Source organism: Pseudophryne corroboree, chromosome 4 (assembly GCF_028390025.1).
Source record: "Pseudophryne corroboree isolate aPseCor3 chromosome 4, aPseCor3.hap2, whole genome shotgun sequence".
Classification (NCBI taxonomy): domain Eukaryota; kingdom Metazoa; phylum Chordata; class Amphibia; order Anura; family Myobatrachidae; genus Pseudophryne; species Pseudophryne corroboree.
Window position 1 is genome coordinate 113,373,246 of NC_086447.1, and position 18,268 is coordinate 113,391,513.

The 18,268-nt window shown below is 45.5% G+C and overlaps 1 protein-coding gene across 10 annotated transcripts in view; it reads left to right on the forward strand.

Annotated features, from left to right (window-relative positions):
• CYRIA (CYFIP related Rac1 interactor A) overlaps positions 1 to 18,268 on the forward strand; it is a 192,758-nt gene that overhangs the window by 132,696 nt on the left and 41,794 nt on the right. For 6 of the 10 annotated variants that reach the window (XM_063915368.1, XM_063915367.1, XM_063915366.1 and 3 more), the window contains one exon: positions 14,132 to 14,211. In XM_063915368.1, the coding sequence (XP_063771438.1) occupies positions 14,139 to 14,211 (73 nt within the window). In that variant the 5' untranslated portion in view covers positions 14,132 to 14,138. Of the gene's footprint in view, positions 1 to 13,856; positions 13,937 to 14,131; positions 14,212 to 18,268 lie in introns of all 10 variants that reach the window. The other 4 variants (XM_063915373.1, XM_063915374.1, XM_063915372.1 and 1 more) reach the window with 1 other exon arrangement.

An 18,268-nucleotide genomic window follows, 5' to 3' on the forward strand; every position in this document is an offset into this window, starting at 1 on the left:
GCACCGCTCCCCGTCTCCTCACCTCAGTCCGACTTGTTTTCAAGTCGGATGGAGTTTGTCGGAAAGGGGGACAAAACCTGTCGGATTTGGCCCCGTTTTCGACAGCAGCAGACGGATCGGCTGGTATTCCGCCGATCCACCTGCTTTCCGACAGCATTCCGACTTATCGGAAAAAATTTACCCGTATTGAATAAGTCGGAACCCCTTCCGACCTAATCCGGTCAGAAACTGCGATCTTTCCGACAAGACGGCAGTTTCTGACTCTTATTGAATACACCCCTTAGTGAGATTGTAATACTCAAAAACAGGACATAATAATTACAGATGCTAACAGGGCTTGTCACCTTCCGTGTGATCAGACTCTACGTCCCCAATGGGGCAGCAGTCAACCCATACGATCTATAGTCCCAGAAAATATAATCTGTGGTTTGTATAAAGGTCCACAGTGCCTGTTGTGTTATTACAGGAATCAGGTAAGATAAAAGGGGAGATGCATCAAACCTTGGAGAGAGATAAAGTACTACCTAACCAGCTACTGTCATTTCACAGGCTGTGGGGTAAATATATTATAGCGGCCCGGATTGTGCAGCTGTAACACTTCCTGCTTCCCTCATTACCCAAGCAAAGTAGGAAGGGACATAGACAAGATGTAAGAACATCTTGTCTGCCTAAGCGGGGGATTGAAAACTCCACCCTCCGGCAATGCCCCTCTAAGCATGTGCTGTGTCTCCGTGCCTGGCCGGCTTCTCTGCACATGTGTAGGATCTCGCTACTTACTTGATAGCCCCTACGCAGTCCGGAGCCGGCATCCGCCAGGGACAGCTCTCTCCCAGCTATGAAGATATGGCATCCCCACCGGCAGTTGTTGAAATCGCAGCACCGATATCGACATGTACCGTATACCGGCACATTCATACATGGGGGAGAAGCGGTATAGCACACATAACGTGCGCTGATACTGCTTCTCCCCCATAACAGCGTATAATACATTCACCCATGTGTTTGAAAAAATGACAGAAACTGACTAGCTGGTGCTTCTCTCTCTCTCTCTCTAAGCTCTGATTTATCTCACCCAAAGTCTGTGGGTTCATCTCCAATCTTCTACTGTATACATTTATGTGCTCCGGACCCTATGGTCCTCCTGTGGTTCCCAGTGGTCTGTTTTTCTGTAATTTGTATGTGAGAAATATGCTGGTCTATAGTTTTACATCTGTGTATGACCAGTGAAGTCTGGCGTGCTGAGCGTCCTTCTTTTCACCAAGACCGTTCTAGATGTCCCTCTGGAAATCATCCATTTGAACTGCTGCTTCCTGGTATTCCAGCTCATGATGTAGCTGGCGCAATCGGCTTAGTGAGTGTACACCAGTATGTTTTATTGGGTTGGGCCATCAAAAGAAAGCTAGGTTTATAGATTGATAAAATATGGTGTCATATGGGTGCATCTGCTTTCTGCTTAAGAGTCCTTATCCTATAATTATACACTCAGTAACTTGTATCCAGAGTGAGGAGCTCCTCTCTCGCCCTACGGTGGGTAACTCAGACCTGCCTGCTGTAAGGTGAGTAAATGTTGCAGCATTGTAAAGTGACAACCAGTGCGATGCCAAGTCTGATATTCACCACCTGTGCTGTCTTATGCTCACAGCAAGTAGTGCAAGAGCTCCCTCACCTGGGTGTCTATTCATGAAGCAGTGAAAAGTGTGGAGAAGTTGCCCACGGCAACCAATCAGCCCTGAAGTAACATTTATAATTTGCATACTATACAATTGTACGGAGCAGCTGATTGGATGCCATAGGCAACTTCTCCACTGGCTCACTTTTCCACACTTTTCACTGCTTCAAGAATAGACCCCCTGGTACCCACCGCTGGACACGTGAGGTCAGGGAAGCAGGGCTGGACAGAGACTTTGACAAATCAATTATAAGGGGGACTCTATTGTAGCAGAAGTCCAAAAATGGATAAAGCTTGTTTCACATTATGTTTGGTTTCCCATGGTCCGTTAAATGCAATGTATTGCAGGGAAAGCTGAGAATTTTACAGCCTTATTGTAGCTAGATTGCCAGACTGTGGGGAAGCTGTGTCAAGCCTTTGAAGCTGATTGGTTGGATATTTATCGCTCTCCAAAGTGTCATTTTATAGGCTGTACTAGTAAAGTGACAGAAGCTGATTGGCTGATATTTTCCCTCCAAGTTTAGTACATCTCCTCCTAATGCTATATAGGGTTCTCTGAGTGATACCGTGAGAGAGACACACCTCCTTCAAATCAATAAAATGTAATATGTGTGTGTGTGTTTATTTATATATATATATATATAATAATATATGTGTGTATATGTATTTTTTTTTAACAGTTACTCCCTTACACTAAATGAACAAAACTTTTTTGATTGCGCTGGTTAAAATGTCAATGAGCAAATAGTGAATGTCCTCGTAACAGTTCATCTTTTTACTTTATCCTCGGACCGCGGCAGCGGTCACACCTTGAATGTTATGATTCATAGGGGCTGCACAGTGTAACCAAGTGTACTATATACGTTGTGGTCCTGCTGGTACATAGACATGAAAAGCACAAGCAACGCATGGAGACTGCAGTTTAACCAAGTTCAAGTCCCAGCGTTCAGTCCTCTCACTCATGGGCATATTATTTAGGAAACACTTTTTTTCATGTTGTCTGACATGTTCTATAGTCACCGGCAGAAAGGGGCATTGAGCTGGGGATTTGCCTACTTAGCAGCAGAAGCCGCAGTCTCCAGCTCCTGTCTGCAGTGTAATGTGTACACATTTATTGCATTTAAAGTCTCGAAGCATTCACTAAACAAACGTGTGCATTTAATTCACATCATTTGGCTAATCACATAACCAGCGAGCCCCCAGGAGATGCCGCGTTCCGGGGAAAGTAAACAAATGCCTTTCACTGCCTTTCACAATTTAGATAATGTTACATATTGCGCACATATATTAACAGAAAATAAAAACAAGTTTTCGTTAACCAGACAAGTGCATTCATTTTCCCTTTTAGAATTGTTTATGCTGGGCATGTTCGAGTTACTTGAAAGTTTATAATAAAATAAACTGAACCTTGGATAAACTATGAGCTCTTTCATAGTGGGAAGTTTTTATTGCATGATGGCTGCGTCCTGGTTATCTGGTTTACGGAGATTTTCCTTCTTTACCGTTCTCCCCATACCCCATAGAGCTGGAAGATGTAGGTAAAAATATTATAATAATATTATTATTATGCTTTATTTATATGGCGCCACAAGGTGTCTGCAGCGCCGCACATAAGGCAAACAGTAAGACAGAACAGGGTCAAACAACAATACGTACAGTCGTCCAAACGTAAAAAGATCACAAGTGACAATTAGCACCACAGATCTTATATTCAGTGGTTGATAATGATGTTGCATTGTTTAATACTAGAAGGTGCCTAGTCGGGAATGGTATGGGATGCCGACGCACAGGATGCCGAATGTCAGTATACCGAATGCCGGCAGGGGTTGCGAGCGCAACGAAGCCCCTTGCGGGCTTCGCTCGCCACAGGTTCTATTCTCCCTCTATGGATGTCATGGACACCCACAGAGGTGGAATCACCTACTTCGCCGGTATTCCGGCAGCGGTACAGTACCCCTGTTGGGATCCCGGCGTCGGTATTGAAACAGCCGGGATCCTGACGGACAGTAATTTAACCGCATACAGCCTAGTCAAACACTCCTTAAAAAGATAGGTAATAGAATTTTTGTGCATTATATTTTTATTCTAGAACAGGCATGTCCAAACTGCGGCCCTCCAGCTGTTGAGAAACTACACATCCCAGCATGCCCTGACACAGCTTTAGCATTCTCTTACAGCAAAACTGTGTCAGGGCATGCTGGGATATGTAGTTTCACAACAGCTGGAGGGCCGCAGTTTGGACATGCCTGCTCTAGAAGAAAAACATGTATATCTATATGAAAAAGCCAATACCTGGCATGTCAGTAGGTTGACGTGATGCCTTCCAAACAGTAAGAATCGACAACATCACTAGGGCTTCACTTAGCAATCACAATGCGTGAAGGCGTACAGAGGTGTCATGCTGCAGTGTTGCTGCATATGGCAGCTTACTGTAGTAGGACCGCGATGCGTGTGCACCGCGGCATGTCGCAGCGCATGCATCAGTAGCCGGCTCCCATTCACTTCAGTGGGGCGGCCTGTGCATGTGCGTGCAGCTCCCATTAAATTGAATGCATAGCGTAGCGTTCGTAGTCTATGCCTGCAACATCCCGGTAACAAACCAAAGGGACAGATCTGTATAGCGGGTATTCCATTTCTGCTGAAGTGTGGGAACTTGCACAAAAGTGTTAGACCCCCCCACAGGGTAGCAAGCATTTTTATGCGAATCGGCCAGGCAAAGGGTGCGAGACTGCATGCAATTTGCACCCTTCACCGGTAGTGGAAGTTCCCTTCAATGTTGCCAATTTTATCGCCTATATCTATCTTTGTGGGCAGTAAGTTTGGTGTAATGGTTAGGATTACTGAATCACACCACTGAGGAGTCTGGACTGTGTCTTGGAGAGAGATAAACTACCAGCCAACCAGCTCCTCGCTGTCATTTTTCAAACAAAGCCTGTCACATGGCAGTTAGGAGCTGATTGGTTGGTACTTTATGTCCATCCACTTTATCTCCCTGCAAGGCTTAAGCTGGTTACACACTGGAGCGATGTGTGCCCAGCCGATATATCGGAAACTGGGTGCAAAGTGAGCGATGTTAATGAAGGACAGGACGATCACTGCTTTATCCTCCATTAGCATGCATGTTGTCACTAGCCATATTGTCAGGTTTGATGTGCAGAACATCAAACCTCACGATGTAGCTAGCAACTATGGGCATATACACTGTCTGATATGCGCCGATGTGAGCGATATGTCTGCTCAATTCACCGGATCAGACGTATTGCTCATTGTGTACCCAGTTTAAGAACATAGACCACCAAGACCCTTACTGCATGGACCTGGTATGTTATCCCTGTGTTTGTGTGGGTTTCCTCTGGGTACTCCGTTTTCCTCCCGCAATCCAAAACATACTGGTAGGTTAATGGGCTCCTGACAAAAAATTAACATGTACTGTATGTATGTTTGTGTACATGTGGTAGGGAATATAGATTGTAAACTCCACGGGAGCAGGCATTGATGTGAATGGTCAGATAGTCTCTGTAAAAGCACTGCGGAATATGTTTGCACCGCATTAATAAATAAAATCTATTAAAATATAATCTTGAGTCAATATTGTTTGTGAATACTACTAAAAAACAAACTATAATTGAAATCACCCCACACACATCAACCTAGACTACTGGGTGGAATTCAGTACATTTGCCTAAAATCTGGTGTTCTACCGATCCACGGAGAGATGCAGAATTTATTATACTATTTTGCCACAGTATTTCTCATAGAATTAAACGTTAGGATCTTTGTATCACCCGTTTGATTTTCTTGGTTTTTTTTCCTGTTATCAGAAAAATGTGTTGGTTTGTGTTGAATATTTAATTTCCTTATTTTATTAGTCTTAATATATCTTTGTATTAAAGTGTCACAATGAGGACTGGTAAAATCTATTCTATGATGAATAATCTGTGTGTATTGTTATGATTTTATCTATGTGGTCCTATTTAGGGTATCTACAAATATATGTGGTTAATTACTAACAAAGTTCAAATGGGCAGTAATCCGATACAACCAATCTAGCGCAAGTTAAGACAACACAGGAAAATATCTGGGGGTCAGATGTGACTGTATGGCACCTATTTATTTATTTATTTGCTTTGTTTGTAAATAACCACATCCTACTAAAGGCCCATAAACACTTGCCGATAAAATGAGCGACGTCGCTCATTTTCCCCCTCCCTGAGCGACGTCGCTCATTTTATTGGCAAGTTTGTATGCCGCCAGCGATGACCGATGCGCGGCCCCGCGGGTAGTCAACGATCGTCGCTGTCACCAGTGCATGCATGCAGGATCTGGACTGTCGTCCACGGCCTGCATGCAGGGCTGGCGGAGGCGTGACGTCACTGAGCGATAGGAGCGGTCATATCGCTCAGTGTGTACAGTCGGCCGCCGACCGGCCGGCCCGGGAGGGGAAACATTAGACAACGTCGCTCATAGAGCGACTTCATCTAGTGTGTATGGACCTTTATATTTGTTTGTGAACTTTTTGGTTGGAATTGTAGAAGTTAAGCATCAATACAAATTTCTAATTAACCTATGGTCTGGCTTTTCGCCCAGTCTGGTGTATGTCCGATGTCCGTAGTAGTTTGCCATGCTCTCATGTTTCCGGTTCATCAGTAACACCCTGGCATGGTAACCGTTGCCGTGCATTGGGGAACCGCTACAGCAGCACCAAGGTTCGCATTATTTTGCCTTGATGTTCATGTATGAGAGTGCTTAGAATAGAAACTGGGGGGGAGGGTTGGATGTAATAAGAGTGCGAGAACCGGGAAGTGCGGGACTTCGTCTGAGTTCTCGCGTATTTTTAAAGGGGCAATCTGTTAAGGCCCGTACACACTGGTCGATATATCGGCCGTTCTCTTGAACGGCCGATATATCGCGGGACCGTCAGCCAGTGTGTATGGCCGATACGTCTGTGAACTCCGTCGTTCACAGACGTGTCGCGTCAGCCGCGCAGCACAGCCGACCGCCCGTACACATGCTGCGCCGGCCGGCGGTGCTTGACAGCTGAACTGGGCGGGCGTGTATACACGCCCGCCCAGTTCATGACGTCCCTCCCCGATGGATCGGGCAGTGTGTATGCACAGCACACTGCCCGATCCGTCCATAGATATATCTGCAGATCAATTGATCTGCAGATAAATCTATTAGTGTGTACCCACCTTTACACAGCAAAACCAACCTTGTTTTTGCCGTGTAACTGATTGGCTATTTAAAAATACATGAGAACTCTGACGAAGTACCGCACTTCCTGGGTATCGCCCTCTATTACATCCAACCCCCCACGCAGATTTAAGTTCTCATATCCACTGTATCACACCGGTGGAAGCAGCATTCATCTCTGATTACAGAGGACACGTCTATCATGGAAGTTATCACCCTCTACAATGACAAGTGTATGGTGCACACTGCTTACTACACACATAAAAAAAACTTCTGATTTACTTACGAGCTTTAGCCAATGGGCCTAATTCAGAGTTGATCGCAGTAGCAAATTTGTTATCAGTTGGGCAAAACCATGTGCCCTGCAGGAGGGGGAGGTGGGGGACGGACGGACAGATATAACATGTGCAGAGAGAGTTAGATTTGGGTGGGATGTGTTCAAACTGAAATCTAATTTGCAGTGTAAAAATAAAGCAGCCAGTATTTACCCTGCACAGAAACAAAATAACCCACCCAAATCTAAAAGGCCCTATACACGGAAGAGATGTGTGCTGGGCGAACTGCTCAGCACACATCTCTCACGCCGCTCAGCACAGCGCGATGTGTGCTGAGCGATGCGGGGGAGGACGGGGAGCCGCTCAGTTCATCCAGCGGGTGAAATGAGCGACGTGCTAGATTGGCCTGCATGCAGGCTCAATCTAGCACCGGCGATAGCGATATGCGGGGCAGCGCATCGCTATCGCTGAGGGGGCTACACACGAGTGATCTGTGCTTAAAAACTAAGCTATCTAGTCAGATTGCTTAGATTTTAAGCATGGATCTCTTCTTGAGTACCCCCCTTTACTCTCTGCAAATGTTATATCTGCCTCACCTGCAGTGAACATGGTTTTGCCCAACTGCTAACAAATTTGCTGCTGTGATCAGGTCTGAATTACCCCAATGCATATCTTTTCTCTGACGTCCTAGTGGATGCTGGGAACTCCGTAAGGACCATGGGGAATAGACGGGCTCCGCAGGAGACTGGGCACTCTAAAAGAAAGATTAGGTACTATCTGGTGTGCACTGGCTCCTCCCTCTATGCCCCTCCTCCAGACCTCAGTTAGATTTCTGTGCCCGGCCGAGCTGGATGCACACTAGGGGCTCTCCTGAGCTCCTAGAAAGAAAGTATATGTTAGGTTTTTTATTTTACAGTGAGACCTGCTGGCAACAGGCTCACTGCAACGAGGGACTAAGGGGAGAAGAAGCGAACCTACCTGCTTGCAGCTAGCTTGGGCTTCTTAGGCTACTGGACACCATTAGCTCCAGAGGGATCGACCGCAGGACCCGTCCTTGGTGTTCGTTCCCGGAGCCGCGCCGCCATCCCCCTTACAGAGCCAGAAGCATGAAGATGGTCCGGAAAATCGGCGGCAGAAGACTTCAGTCTTCACCAAGGTAGCGCACAGCACTGCAGCTGTGCGCCATTGCTCCTCATACACACTTCACACTCCGGTCACTGAGGGTGCAGGGCGCTGGGGGGGGTCGCCCTGAGCAGCAATAAAAACACCTTGGCTGGCAAAATAATCACAATATATAGCCCCAGAGGCTATATATGTGATAATTACCCCTGCCAGAATCCATAAAAAAGCGGGAGAAAAGTCAGCGAAAAAGGGGCGGAGCTATCTCCCTCGGCACACTGGCGCCATTTTCTCTTCACAGTGTAGCTGGAAGACAGCTCCCCAGGCTCTCCCCTGTAGTTTTCAGGCTCAAAGGGTTAAAAAGAGAGGGGGGGCACTAAATTTAGGCGCAATATTGTTTATACAAGCAGCTATTGGGGAAAATTCACTCAGTGATAGTGTTTATCCCTACATTATATAGCGCTCTGGTGTGTGCTGGCATACTCTCTCTCTCTCTGTCTCCCCAAAGGGCTGTGTGGGGTCCTGTCCTCAGTCAGAGCATTCCCTGTGTGTGTGCGGTGTGTCGGTACGGCTGTGTCGACATGTTTGATGAGGAGGCTTATGTGGAGGCGGAGCAGATGCCGATAAATGGGATGTCGCCCCCTGTGGGCCGACACCAGAGTGGATGGATAGGTGGAAGGTATTAACCGACAGTGTCAACTCCTTACATAAAAGGCTGGATGACGTAACAGCTATGGGACAGCCGGCTTCTCAGCCCGCGCCTGCCCAGGCGTCTCAAAGGCCATCAGGGGCTCAAAAACGCCCGCTCCCTCAGATGGCAGACACAGATGTCGACACGGAGTCTGACTCCAGTGTCGACGAGGTTGAGACATATACACAATCCACTAGGAACATCCGTTACATGATCCCGGCAATAAAAAATGTGTTACACATTTCTGACATTAACCCAAGTACCACTAAAAAAGGGTTTTATGTTTGGGGAGAAAAAGCAGGCAGTGTTTTGTTCCCCCATCTAATGAGTGAATGAAGTGTGAAAAAGCGTGGGTTCCCCCGATAAGAAACTGGTAATTTCTAAAAAGTTACTGATGGCGTACCTTTTCCCGCCAGAGGATAAGTTACGCTGGGAGATATCCCCTCGGGTGGATAAGGCGCTCACACGTTTGTCAAAAAAGGTGGCACTGCCGTCTTAGGATACGGCCACTTTGAAGGTACCTGCTGATAAAAAGCAGGAGGCTATCCTGAAGTCTGTATTTACACACTCAGGTACTAGACTGAGACCTGCAGATAGTGCTGCTGCAGCGTGGTCTGTAACCCTGTCAAACAGGGATACTATTTTACGAACATAAGACGTCGTCTTATATATGAGGGATGCACAGAGGGATATTTTGCCGGCTGGCATCCAGAATTAATGCAATGTCCATTCTGTCAGGAGGGTATTAGAGACCCGACACTGGACAGGTGATGCTGACTTTAAAAGGCACATAGAGCCTTATAAGGGTGAGGAATTGTTTGGGGGTGGTCTCTGGGACCTCGTATCCACAGCAACAGCTGGGAAGAAAAAAATTTTTACCTCAGGTTTCCTCACAGCCTAAGAAAGCACTGTATTATCAGGTACAGTCCTTTCGGCTTCAGTAAAGCAAGCGGGTCAAAGGCGCTTCCTTTCTGCACAGGGAAGAGGGAAAAAGCTGCACCAGTCAGCCAGTTCCCAGAATCAAAATTCTTCCCCCGCTTCCTCTGAGACCACCGCATGACGCGGGGGCTCCACAGGCGTAGCCAGGTACGGTGGGGGGCCGCCTCAAAAATTTCAGCGATCAGTGGGCTCGCTCACAGGTGGATCCCTGGATCCTTCAAGTAGTATCTCAGGGGTACAGGCTGGAATTCGAGGCGTCTCCCCCCCCGCTGTTTCCTCAAATCTGCCTTGCCGACAACTCCCTCAGGCAGGGAGGCTGTGCTAGAGGCAATTCACAAGCTGTATTCCCAGCAGGTGATAGTCAAGGTGCCCCTACTTCAACAAGGACGGGGTTACTATTCCACACTGTTTGTGGTACCGAAACCGGACGGTTCGGTGAGACCCATTTTAAATTTGAAGTCCTTGAACACATACATAAAAAAATTCAAGTTCAAGATGGAATCGCTCAGGGCGGTTATTGCAAGCCTGGAGGAGGGGGATTACATGGTATCCCTGGACATCAAGGATGCTTGCCTACATGTCCCCATTTACCATCCTCAACAGGAGTACCTCAGATTTGTGGTACAGGATTGCCATTACCAATTCCAAACACTGCCGTTTGGACTGTCCACGGCACCAAGGGTCTTTACCAAGGTAATGGCAGAAATGATGATACTCCTTCGAAAAAAGGGAGTTTTTAATTATCCCGTACTTGGACGATCTCCTTATAAAGGCGAGGTCCATGGAGCAGTTGTTGGTCGGAGTAGCACTATCTCGGGAAGTGCTACAACAGCACGGATGGATTCTATACATTCCAAAGTCACAGCTGGTTCCTACCACACCCCTGCTGTTCCTGGGGATGGTTCTGGACACAGAACAGAAAAAAGTGTTTCTCCCGCAGGAGAAAGCCAAGGAGCTGTCATCTCTAGTCAGAGACCTCCTGAAACCAAAACAGGTATCGGTGCATCACTGCACACGAGTCCTGGGAAAAATGGTAGCTTCTTACGAAGCAAAATTCCATTCGGCAGGTTCCATACAAGAACCTTTCAGTGGGACCTCTTGGACAAGTGGTCGGAATCGCATCTTCAGATGCATCGGCTGATAACCCTGTCTCCAAGGACCAGGGTATCTCTACTGTGGTGGCTGCAGAGTGCTCATCTTCAAGAGGGCCGCAGATTCGGCATACAGGACTGGGTCCTGGTTACCACGGATGCCAGCCTTCGAGGCTGGGGGGCAGTCACACAGGGAAGAAATTTCCAAGGACTTTGGTCAAGTCAGGAGTCGTCCCTACACATAAATATTCTGGAACTGAGGGCCATTTACAATGCCCTAAGTCTGGCAAGGCCTCTGCTTCAAGACCAGCCGGTACTGATCCAATCAGACAACATCACGGCAGTCGCCCATGAAAACCGACAGGGCGGCACAAGAAGCAGGATGGCGATGGCAGAAGCCACAAGGTTTCTCCGATGGGCGGAAAATCACGTCTTAGCACTGTCAGCAGTGTTCATTCCGGGAGTGGACAACTGGGAAGCAGACTTCCTCAGCAGACACGACCGACACCCGGGAGAGTGGGGACTTCATCCAGAAGTCTTCCAACTGTTGGTAAACCGTTGGGAAAGGCCACAGGTGGACATGATGGCGTCCCGCCTAAGCAAAAAACTAGATATTGCGCCAGGTCAAGGGACCCTCAGGCAATAGCTGTGGACGCTCTAGTGACACCGTGGGTGTACCAGTTGGTTTATGTATTCCCTCCTCTGCCTCTCATACCAAAGGTACTGAGAATAATAAGAAAACGAGGAGTAAGAACGATACTCGTGGTTCCGGATGGGCCAAGAAGAGCTTGGTACCCAGAACTTCAAGAAATAATATCAGAGGACCCATGGCCTCTACCGCTCAGACAGGATCTGCTACAGCAGGGGCCCTGTCTGTTCCAAGACTTACCGCGGCTGTGTTGGACGGCATGGCGGTTGAATTCCGGATCCTGAGGCAAAAGGGCATTCCGGAGGAAGTGATTCCTGCGCTGATAAAAGCCAGGAAAGAAGTAACCGCAAACCATTATCACCGTATTTGGCGAAAATATGTTGCGTGGTGTGAGGCCAGGAAGGCCCCAACAGAGGAATTTCAGCTGGGTCGTTTTCTGCACTTCCTACAGTCAGGAGTGACTATGGGCCTTAATTTGGGTTCCATTAAGGTCCAGATTTCGGCTCTGTCGATTTTCTTCCAGAAAGAACTGGCTTCACTGCCTGGAGTTCAGACATTTGTAAAGGGAGTGCTACATATTCAGCCCCTTTTTTGTGCCTTCTGTGGCACCTTGGGATCTCAACGTGGTGTTGAGTTTCTTAAAATCACATTGGTTTGAGCCACTTAAAACTGTGGATTTGAAATATCTCACGTGGAAAGTGGTCATGTTATTGGCCTTGGCTTCGGCCAGGCGTGTGTCAGAATTGGCGGCTTTGTCATGTAAAAGCCCTTATCTGATTTTCCATATGGATAGGGCAGAATTGAGGACTCGTCCCCAGTTTCTCCCTAAGGTGGTATCAGCTTTTCACTTGAACCAACCTATTGTAGTGCCTGCGGCTACTAGGGACTTGGAAGATTCCAAGTTACTGGACGTAGTCAGGGCCTTAAAACTTTATATTTCCAGGACGGCTGGAGTCAGGAAAACTGACTCGTTTTTTATCCTGTAGGCACCCAACAAAATAGGTGCTCCTGCTTCTAAGCAGACTATTGCTCGCTGAATTTGTAGCACAATTCAGCTGGAGCATTCTGCGGCTGGATTGCCGCATCCTAAATCAGTAACAGCCCATTCCACGAGGAAAGTGGGCTCATCTAGGGCGGCTGCCCGAGGGGTCTCGGCTTTACAACTTTGCCGAGCTGCAACTTGGTCAGGGGCAAACACGTTTGCTAAATTCTACAAATTTGATACCCTGGCTGAGGAGGACCTTGAGTTCTCTCATTCGGTGCTGCAGAGTCATCCGCACTCTCCCGCCCGTTTGGGAGCTTTGGTATAATCCCCATGGTCCTTACGGAGTTCCCAGCATCCACTAGGACGTCGGAGAAAATAAGATTTTACTCACCGGTAAATCTATTTCTCGTAGTCCGTAGTGGATGCTGGGCGCCCATCCCAAGTGCGGATTGTCTGCAATACTTGTATATAGTTATTGCCTAACTAAAGGGTTATTGTTGAGCCATCTGTTGAGAGGCTCAGTTATATTTCATACTGTTAACTGGGTATAGTATCACGAGTTATACGGTGTGATTGGTGTGGCTGGTATGAGTCTTACCCGGGATTCAAAATCCTTCCTTATTGTGTCAGCTCTTCCGGGCACAGTATCCTAACTGAGGTCTGGAGGAGGGGCATAGAGGGAGGAGCCAGTGCACACCAGATAGTACCTAATCTTTCTTTTAGAGTGCCTAGTCTCTTGCGGAGCCCGTCTATTCCCCATGGTCCTTACGGAGTTCCCAGCATCCACTACGGACTACGAGAAATAGATTTACCGGTGAGTAAAATCTTATTTTTCATTGGTGTCCTTTAGGCCTTGCCACTCTTATCTTGCATACCTGATGGATTTTTCTGCCTTTTTACAGATGACTTATTTATTCGCTTGTACATGCCTTCCTACAATGTTCAATGCTTTCATTGTTGTTTCCCTGTTCCTTCTGTTGCCACATGTATATATTATCGGGCAGAGTTGTTTATTTGCGTTGTCCTTGGATACGACACAGCTCTATTGTGCGCTGTATTTTGCATTATTCGTAGAGGGACGTGAACACTGCAATAAATGAGTCCTCTGATGGTTGAACACCACTTTTATCTTTTTAAAATGATGATAATAATAATTATACACGCATAGAAAACAGGCATGCTCATAATCAATAATATTAATTTATGCATTGATAATTGTGTACTGTTTTGTATTACATCCACCAGGTTTGCTAGGATGGGTAATCTACTTAAGGTGCTAACCAGGGAAATTGAAAATTATCCACATTTTTTCCTGGATTTTGAAAGTAAGTTTCACAAAGGTATCACGAGACAATAGGTGACCCATTAACTCTCTTCCTGGGCTGAGCTGATGAGGTGACGAAACGCGTCGTGCCATCTTTGCGCTGGAGAATGACAACTGCTTGCATGTTACTTCAAATCTCACCCACTTAGCACCTCTTTCCTTTGTTTTTTCTCTCCTCCTCTTTTTTATTTTTCAGGAGCCAAATGGGAAATCTTTTAAAAGTTCTTACATGCACAGAGCTTGATCAGGGGCCAAACTTTTTCCTTGACTTTGAAAGTGAGCACATCTCTTGCTTTTAACTGTGATGACGTCTTTACTAACATCACCTTGCATGTCATCTGCTGCATGTCCTCTTTAAGGTTTGCAAACAATCTAGATGTCTCGCAATTCAGTGTGTGAAAGTAAAATTGGGACTTGAGAAATGAGATTGTAAATTGGATTGTGTATATAGTAGTTCAATCTATTCATGTGTTTTTAAAAAAGTGGGACTGCACCATACCCTAAAATTTACATTTATAGGGTGACATGCATTGTCTAGCATGTTACAGTGTTGCTACAAATGCAACGTTAAAGACAGCGTCTTGTATCTTTAGCTCAGTGTCCCAAGCAGCTTTGATGCAGTCCTTTGCTGTGACGTCACTGGCCCGCCCTTGAGTAAGACTCCACAAAACAACACACTGCATTTCTGCAAAGCAGATCTGCATAGATACTAGAACCTCTCTTCCAACACCGTAAACTGCTGCAGGATGAGTAAAAATGGCATATGATTAACTGTTGCCTATCCTATATTCCCTACGAAGTTTCTGGTCAGGTCCAATGATAAATGAGATGTAAAAATGGGATGTAGTTATGTGACTGGCGGTCAGGAGACCGCCGGTCGGTCACACTTCGCCCCATCACAATCCCTACAGTCGACATGCCGACTAACAGGGACTATTCCCACTTGTGGGTGTCCATGACACTCATAGAGTGGGAGTAGAACCTGTGGCGAGCGCAGCGAGCCCATAAGGGGCTTTGTTGCGCTCACCCCCGCCAGGCATCTCAGTGCCGTGATCCCGGAGTCGGTACGATGAACCGCTGGTCACGTGATGCACATCCGTAAAATCAATTAATCCTCCAACAATACTGCCCCGATTGCAATAAACTTGCATCAACTCTCACCCCATCCGGGTGCATGTGTATTTGCAGGTGTGTCTGATTTTAAAGTGGTTTTTACAATCAGGTGACTTCAATTTTTTGGCTAGTACAAGCTCTCCAGCCACCTTTTATAAGGCTATTGCTTTTTCTGACTAGCTTTCCTTATGTGGTTTCTATCCATATAAGACTATCGAAACATTCGCTGTTTGTGTTACTTTGGGATGCAGCTTTATCTGGACACAGTTGTATATTATGTAAAGGTGGCCAATCCCTGTTATAGCATCTGGACAGAGATAACCATGCACCAGCCACAGGTAGAGACAATGGAAGCTGCTTTAACTAGTTGGCTCCTTCAAACTTTTGTTAATGTACTGCTAGAAAATGAGCGGCACGGTTCCCCCATATCGGTTATAGGACCAAGAAGAGGGACCTGCAAGTTGTGAGCCCAGATTTGTCCCGACCGTACCATAGACACCTTAACAACACATCTGCTATGAGATATCAGTCAGACTCTCGTAACAATATACCAACATAAAACAACTCGGATAATTGGCGTTTAAATGGTAATCAGTTTATTGATAACAAGAGTAAAATAAGAGAAAAACATGGTGGCAGGAGAGGTGGTGGTCAAATCAGCAAGCTGTCGTCCTACAATCTTGCAGTGGCCTGAAATATGAAAAGGGGGTGCATCCTATCAAAAGGGTTTCTATATACTCTGTCCTATCATGTGTAGACCAGACTCGCTGGGCAGGGAGGGGTCTCTGATCTCCAGATGTGTGGTAAAAGCCAAGCCCTTTGGTGTAGGAGGATATTACTATCTATGCACCACAAAGGCCACATTGATCTGCTGCTCCCCCTGCCCAATAGAGAAACAAAAGTCTAAACAGATATCCAAAAACGTCAGGGATGGAGGCTAATCAAATTTCTGATGCCAAAAACTATCCCCTTATTCCTAATCCAATTAGGCCACAACCAAACCTCAATAAAATGATACTCCCTTCCCTCCCCCCAGGGCCTGACCTTATCACAAAGACAAGCTCAACCTCATGGTTTAACCCCCCTTCTGGCTTAGGGAGCCTTCCTGCTGCCTTCAAGATAACTCCCTAACCACTGTTGAACACATGATTAGGTAGAAATATATACAGTTGGCAGAATGACATCCTCCTTGAGGCTAAATTGACTCAGGTTAGATGGGGTTCTTCTATTTGACTTCCACCTGCCAGAACGTTGGTTACTTTGACTTGCCATATGTTTATAAAATTGCAGAGGAAAGTCTAAGTTGTTGCAAATCTGTTTCCAGTGCATGTGTGTACAGTGAGTTAACAATATTGGTTGTTGACTTCTTTTTATAAGAACTTTGCTAAATAAATGTTGTGCCTGCTGCTTAACTGGTTTTGCTGTTAATTAATAATAATCATAATAATAATATATAAAAAAAATTGCAAATACAAGTTGGCTGAAGGGCTAATAGTGAATACAATTTAGGTACTTTTCAAAACTAACAAGTTTGATCACGTGGTACTATAGATGGTGTTTATTCTCTCTGGGGAGAATTAAATTGCGGGCGAAGTGTGCGAATTGCTGTTGCTGCAGCATTTAAATGCCGGCAACAGCACCACATCTCGTACCCCTCGCCTGCCTGGCCGAATCTCTAATTCACACACAAGTACTTGCTACCCTATGGGGCACCGAGCAGTTTTGTGTGAGTTTTGGCTGCTGTAAAGTGCAACTCTTGCCACACTGATTCAGCCGGGCGGATGTCTTTGCCCACAGTTGAATTTCCCCCTCTGTCTAATCTAATAGAAGAATATAGAGCCTGAATTAGTGGAAAAGCAGTAGTTTATACTGATAGCAATTAGAGCCATATCAAACATTCCAAGTTTCTGTCAAGTTATGGAAATGTTTGCAGATATTGTAAATATTGCAAGTTGCCTTCTTAATGGATCTTTAATCAAGAAAACTACTTTTTTTTTTTTTTTACTGCATAAAATAAGAGTTTGCAGTCATGTGGACATTTACAGTGTCTACATGTCCTGAATGTTGACGGTTAAAATGTTGACATTCACATTGTACACATGTACCTAATGTCATTGTGACTGTCTACGGGCAGAATGTCAATGATCCATTTTAGTGTTAGGATTAGGGCTACAAAAAAGCTGAAAACTCTATGGCGACATGCATATTGATGTCGGCATTCTGACATTCAACATGCAGCCCATTTTGTACTGCACTCAAGATAAGAGTAACTTTCCTTCATTTTTAATCATTTTGGTTATCTTCCCCCTCTCCCAACTGTCTTTTAGTTGCAAAATTGTGGTGCACTTTAGTAGCGCCATTTTATTGTTTATGGAGCGACTTACCTGGACAAGACAGAGCTGGGCAGAGATCCAATAAAATGGGCATAAACTTTATTTTTATCGTAGAAACTAACATTTTTGTCCTTTTTTTTTATTTTTTGACTCTGTTGTGCATGGTGTTTACTAATCTGCATGCCTAACTTGTCTTTTAGCAATTTTTCAAATACTGTGTATTATTTTTATGTGTATTATCTGCTGTGTTGAATCAGCAATGTCTCATCTGTTCCAAAGGAAATAAATACATTTTGCATTTGAATTAATTTGCAGTTTATCATTTTGAATTGTTTGTACTAATTTGACAGGATCCCCATCCAGTACCAATAGAAATAGCTGTTTTCATAGAGGAGTTGCTACAATTAACTACGTTTTAGAAATTGTTCTTGTTAGATTGAAGCCCCGAATGCATTCCACATTTATATTTCGGTCCTATCCCTGTTTTATATCCCAAAAGAAGTCTCCTGTTAGCTTGTCATGAAAAATAATTGGCGTAGCGACCAGTATGGATAATCTTGGCAAAAACTTCAGATGCTTACTAGTTGTTCAACAGAACTTTCTTACTGTATTTCCTAAAAGGAAAAAAAAAAAGACAAAATAACTTCTTGATTAGTATATCTAAAATCAGGCCAATGTACTTTTTTTTTTTTTTTCGGAATAAGCCACACAGGGGTACATCAAGCTTACTTGGCAGCGGGACAGTGGCAAAGGTTTGACAATGTTACCGGAGAGGCCTTCTTGTCAGAATGCCTGAATTATTCCCAGATCGGATGGCCAAGTTTCTTCGAAAAATAAAAATACAGTGTTTCACTTGTGGCTTCTGACTGCGCCTGTCCTAGAAAGCA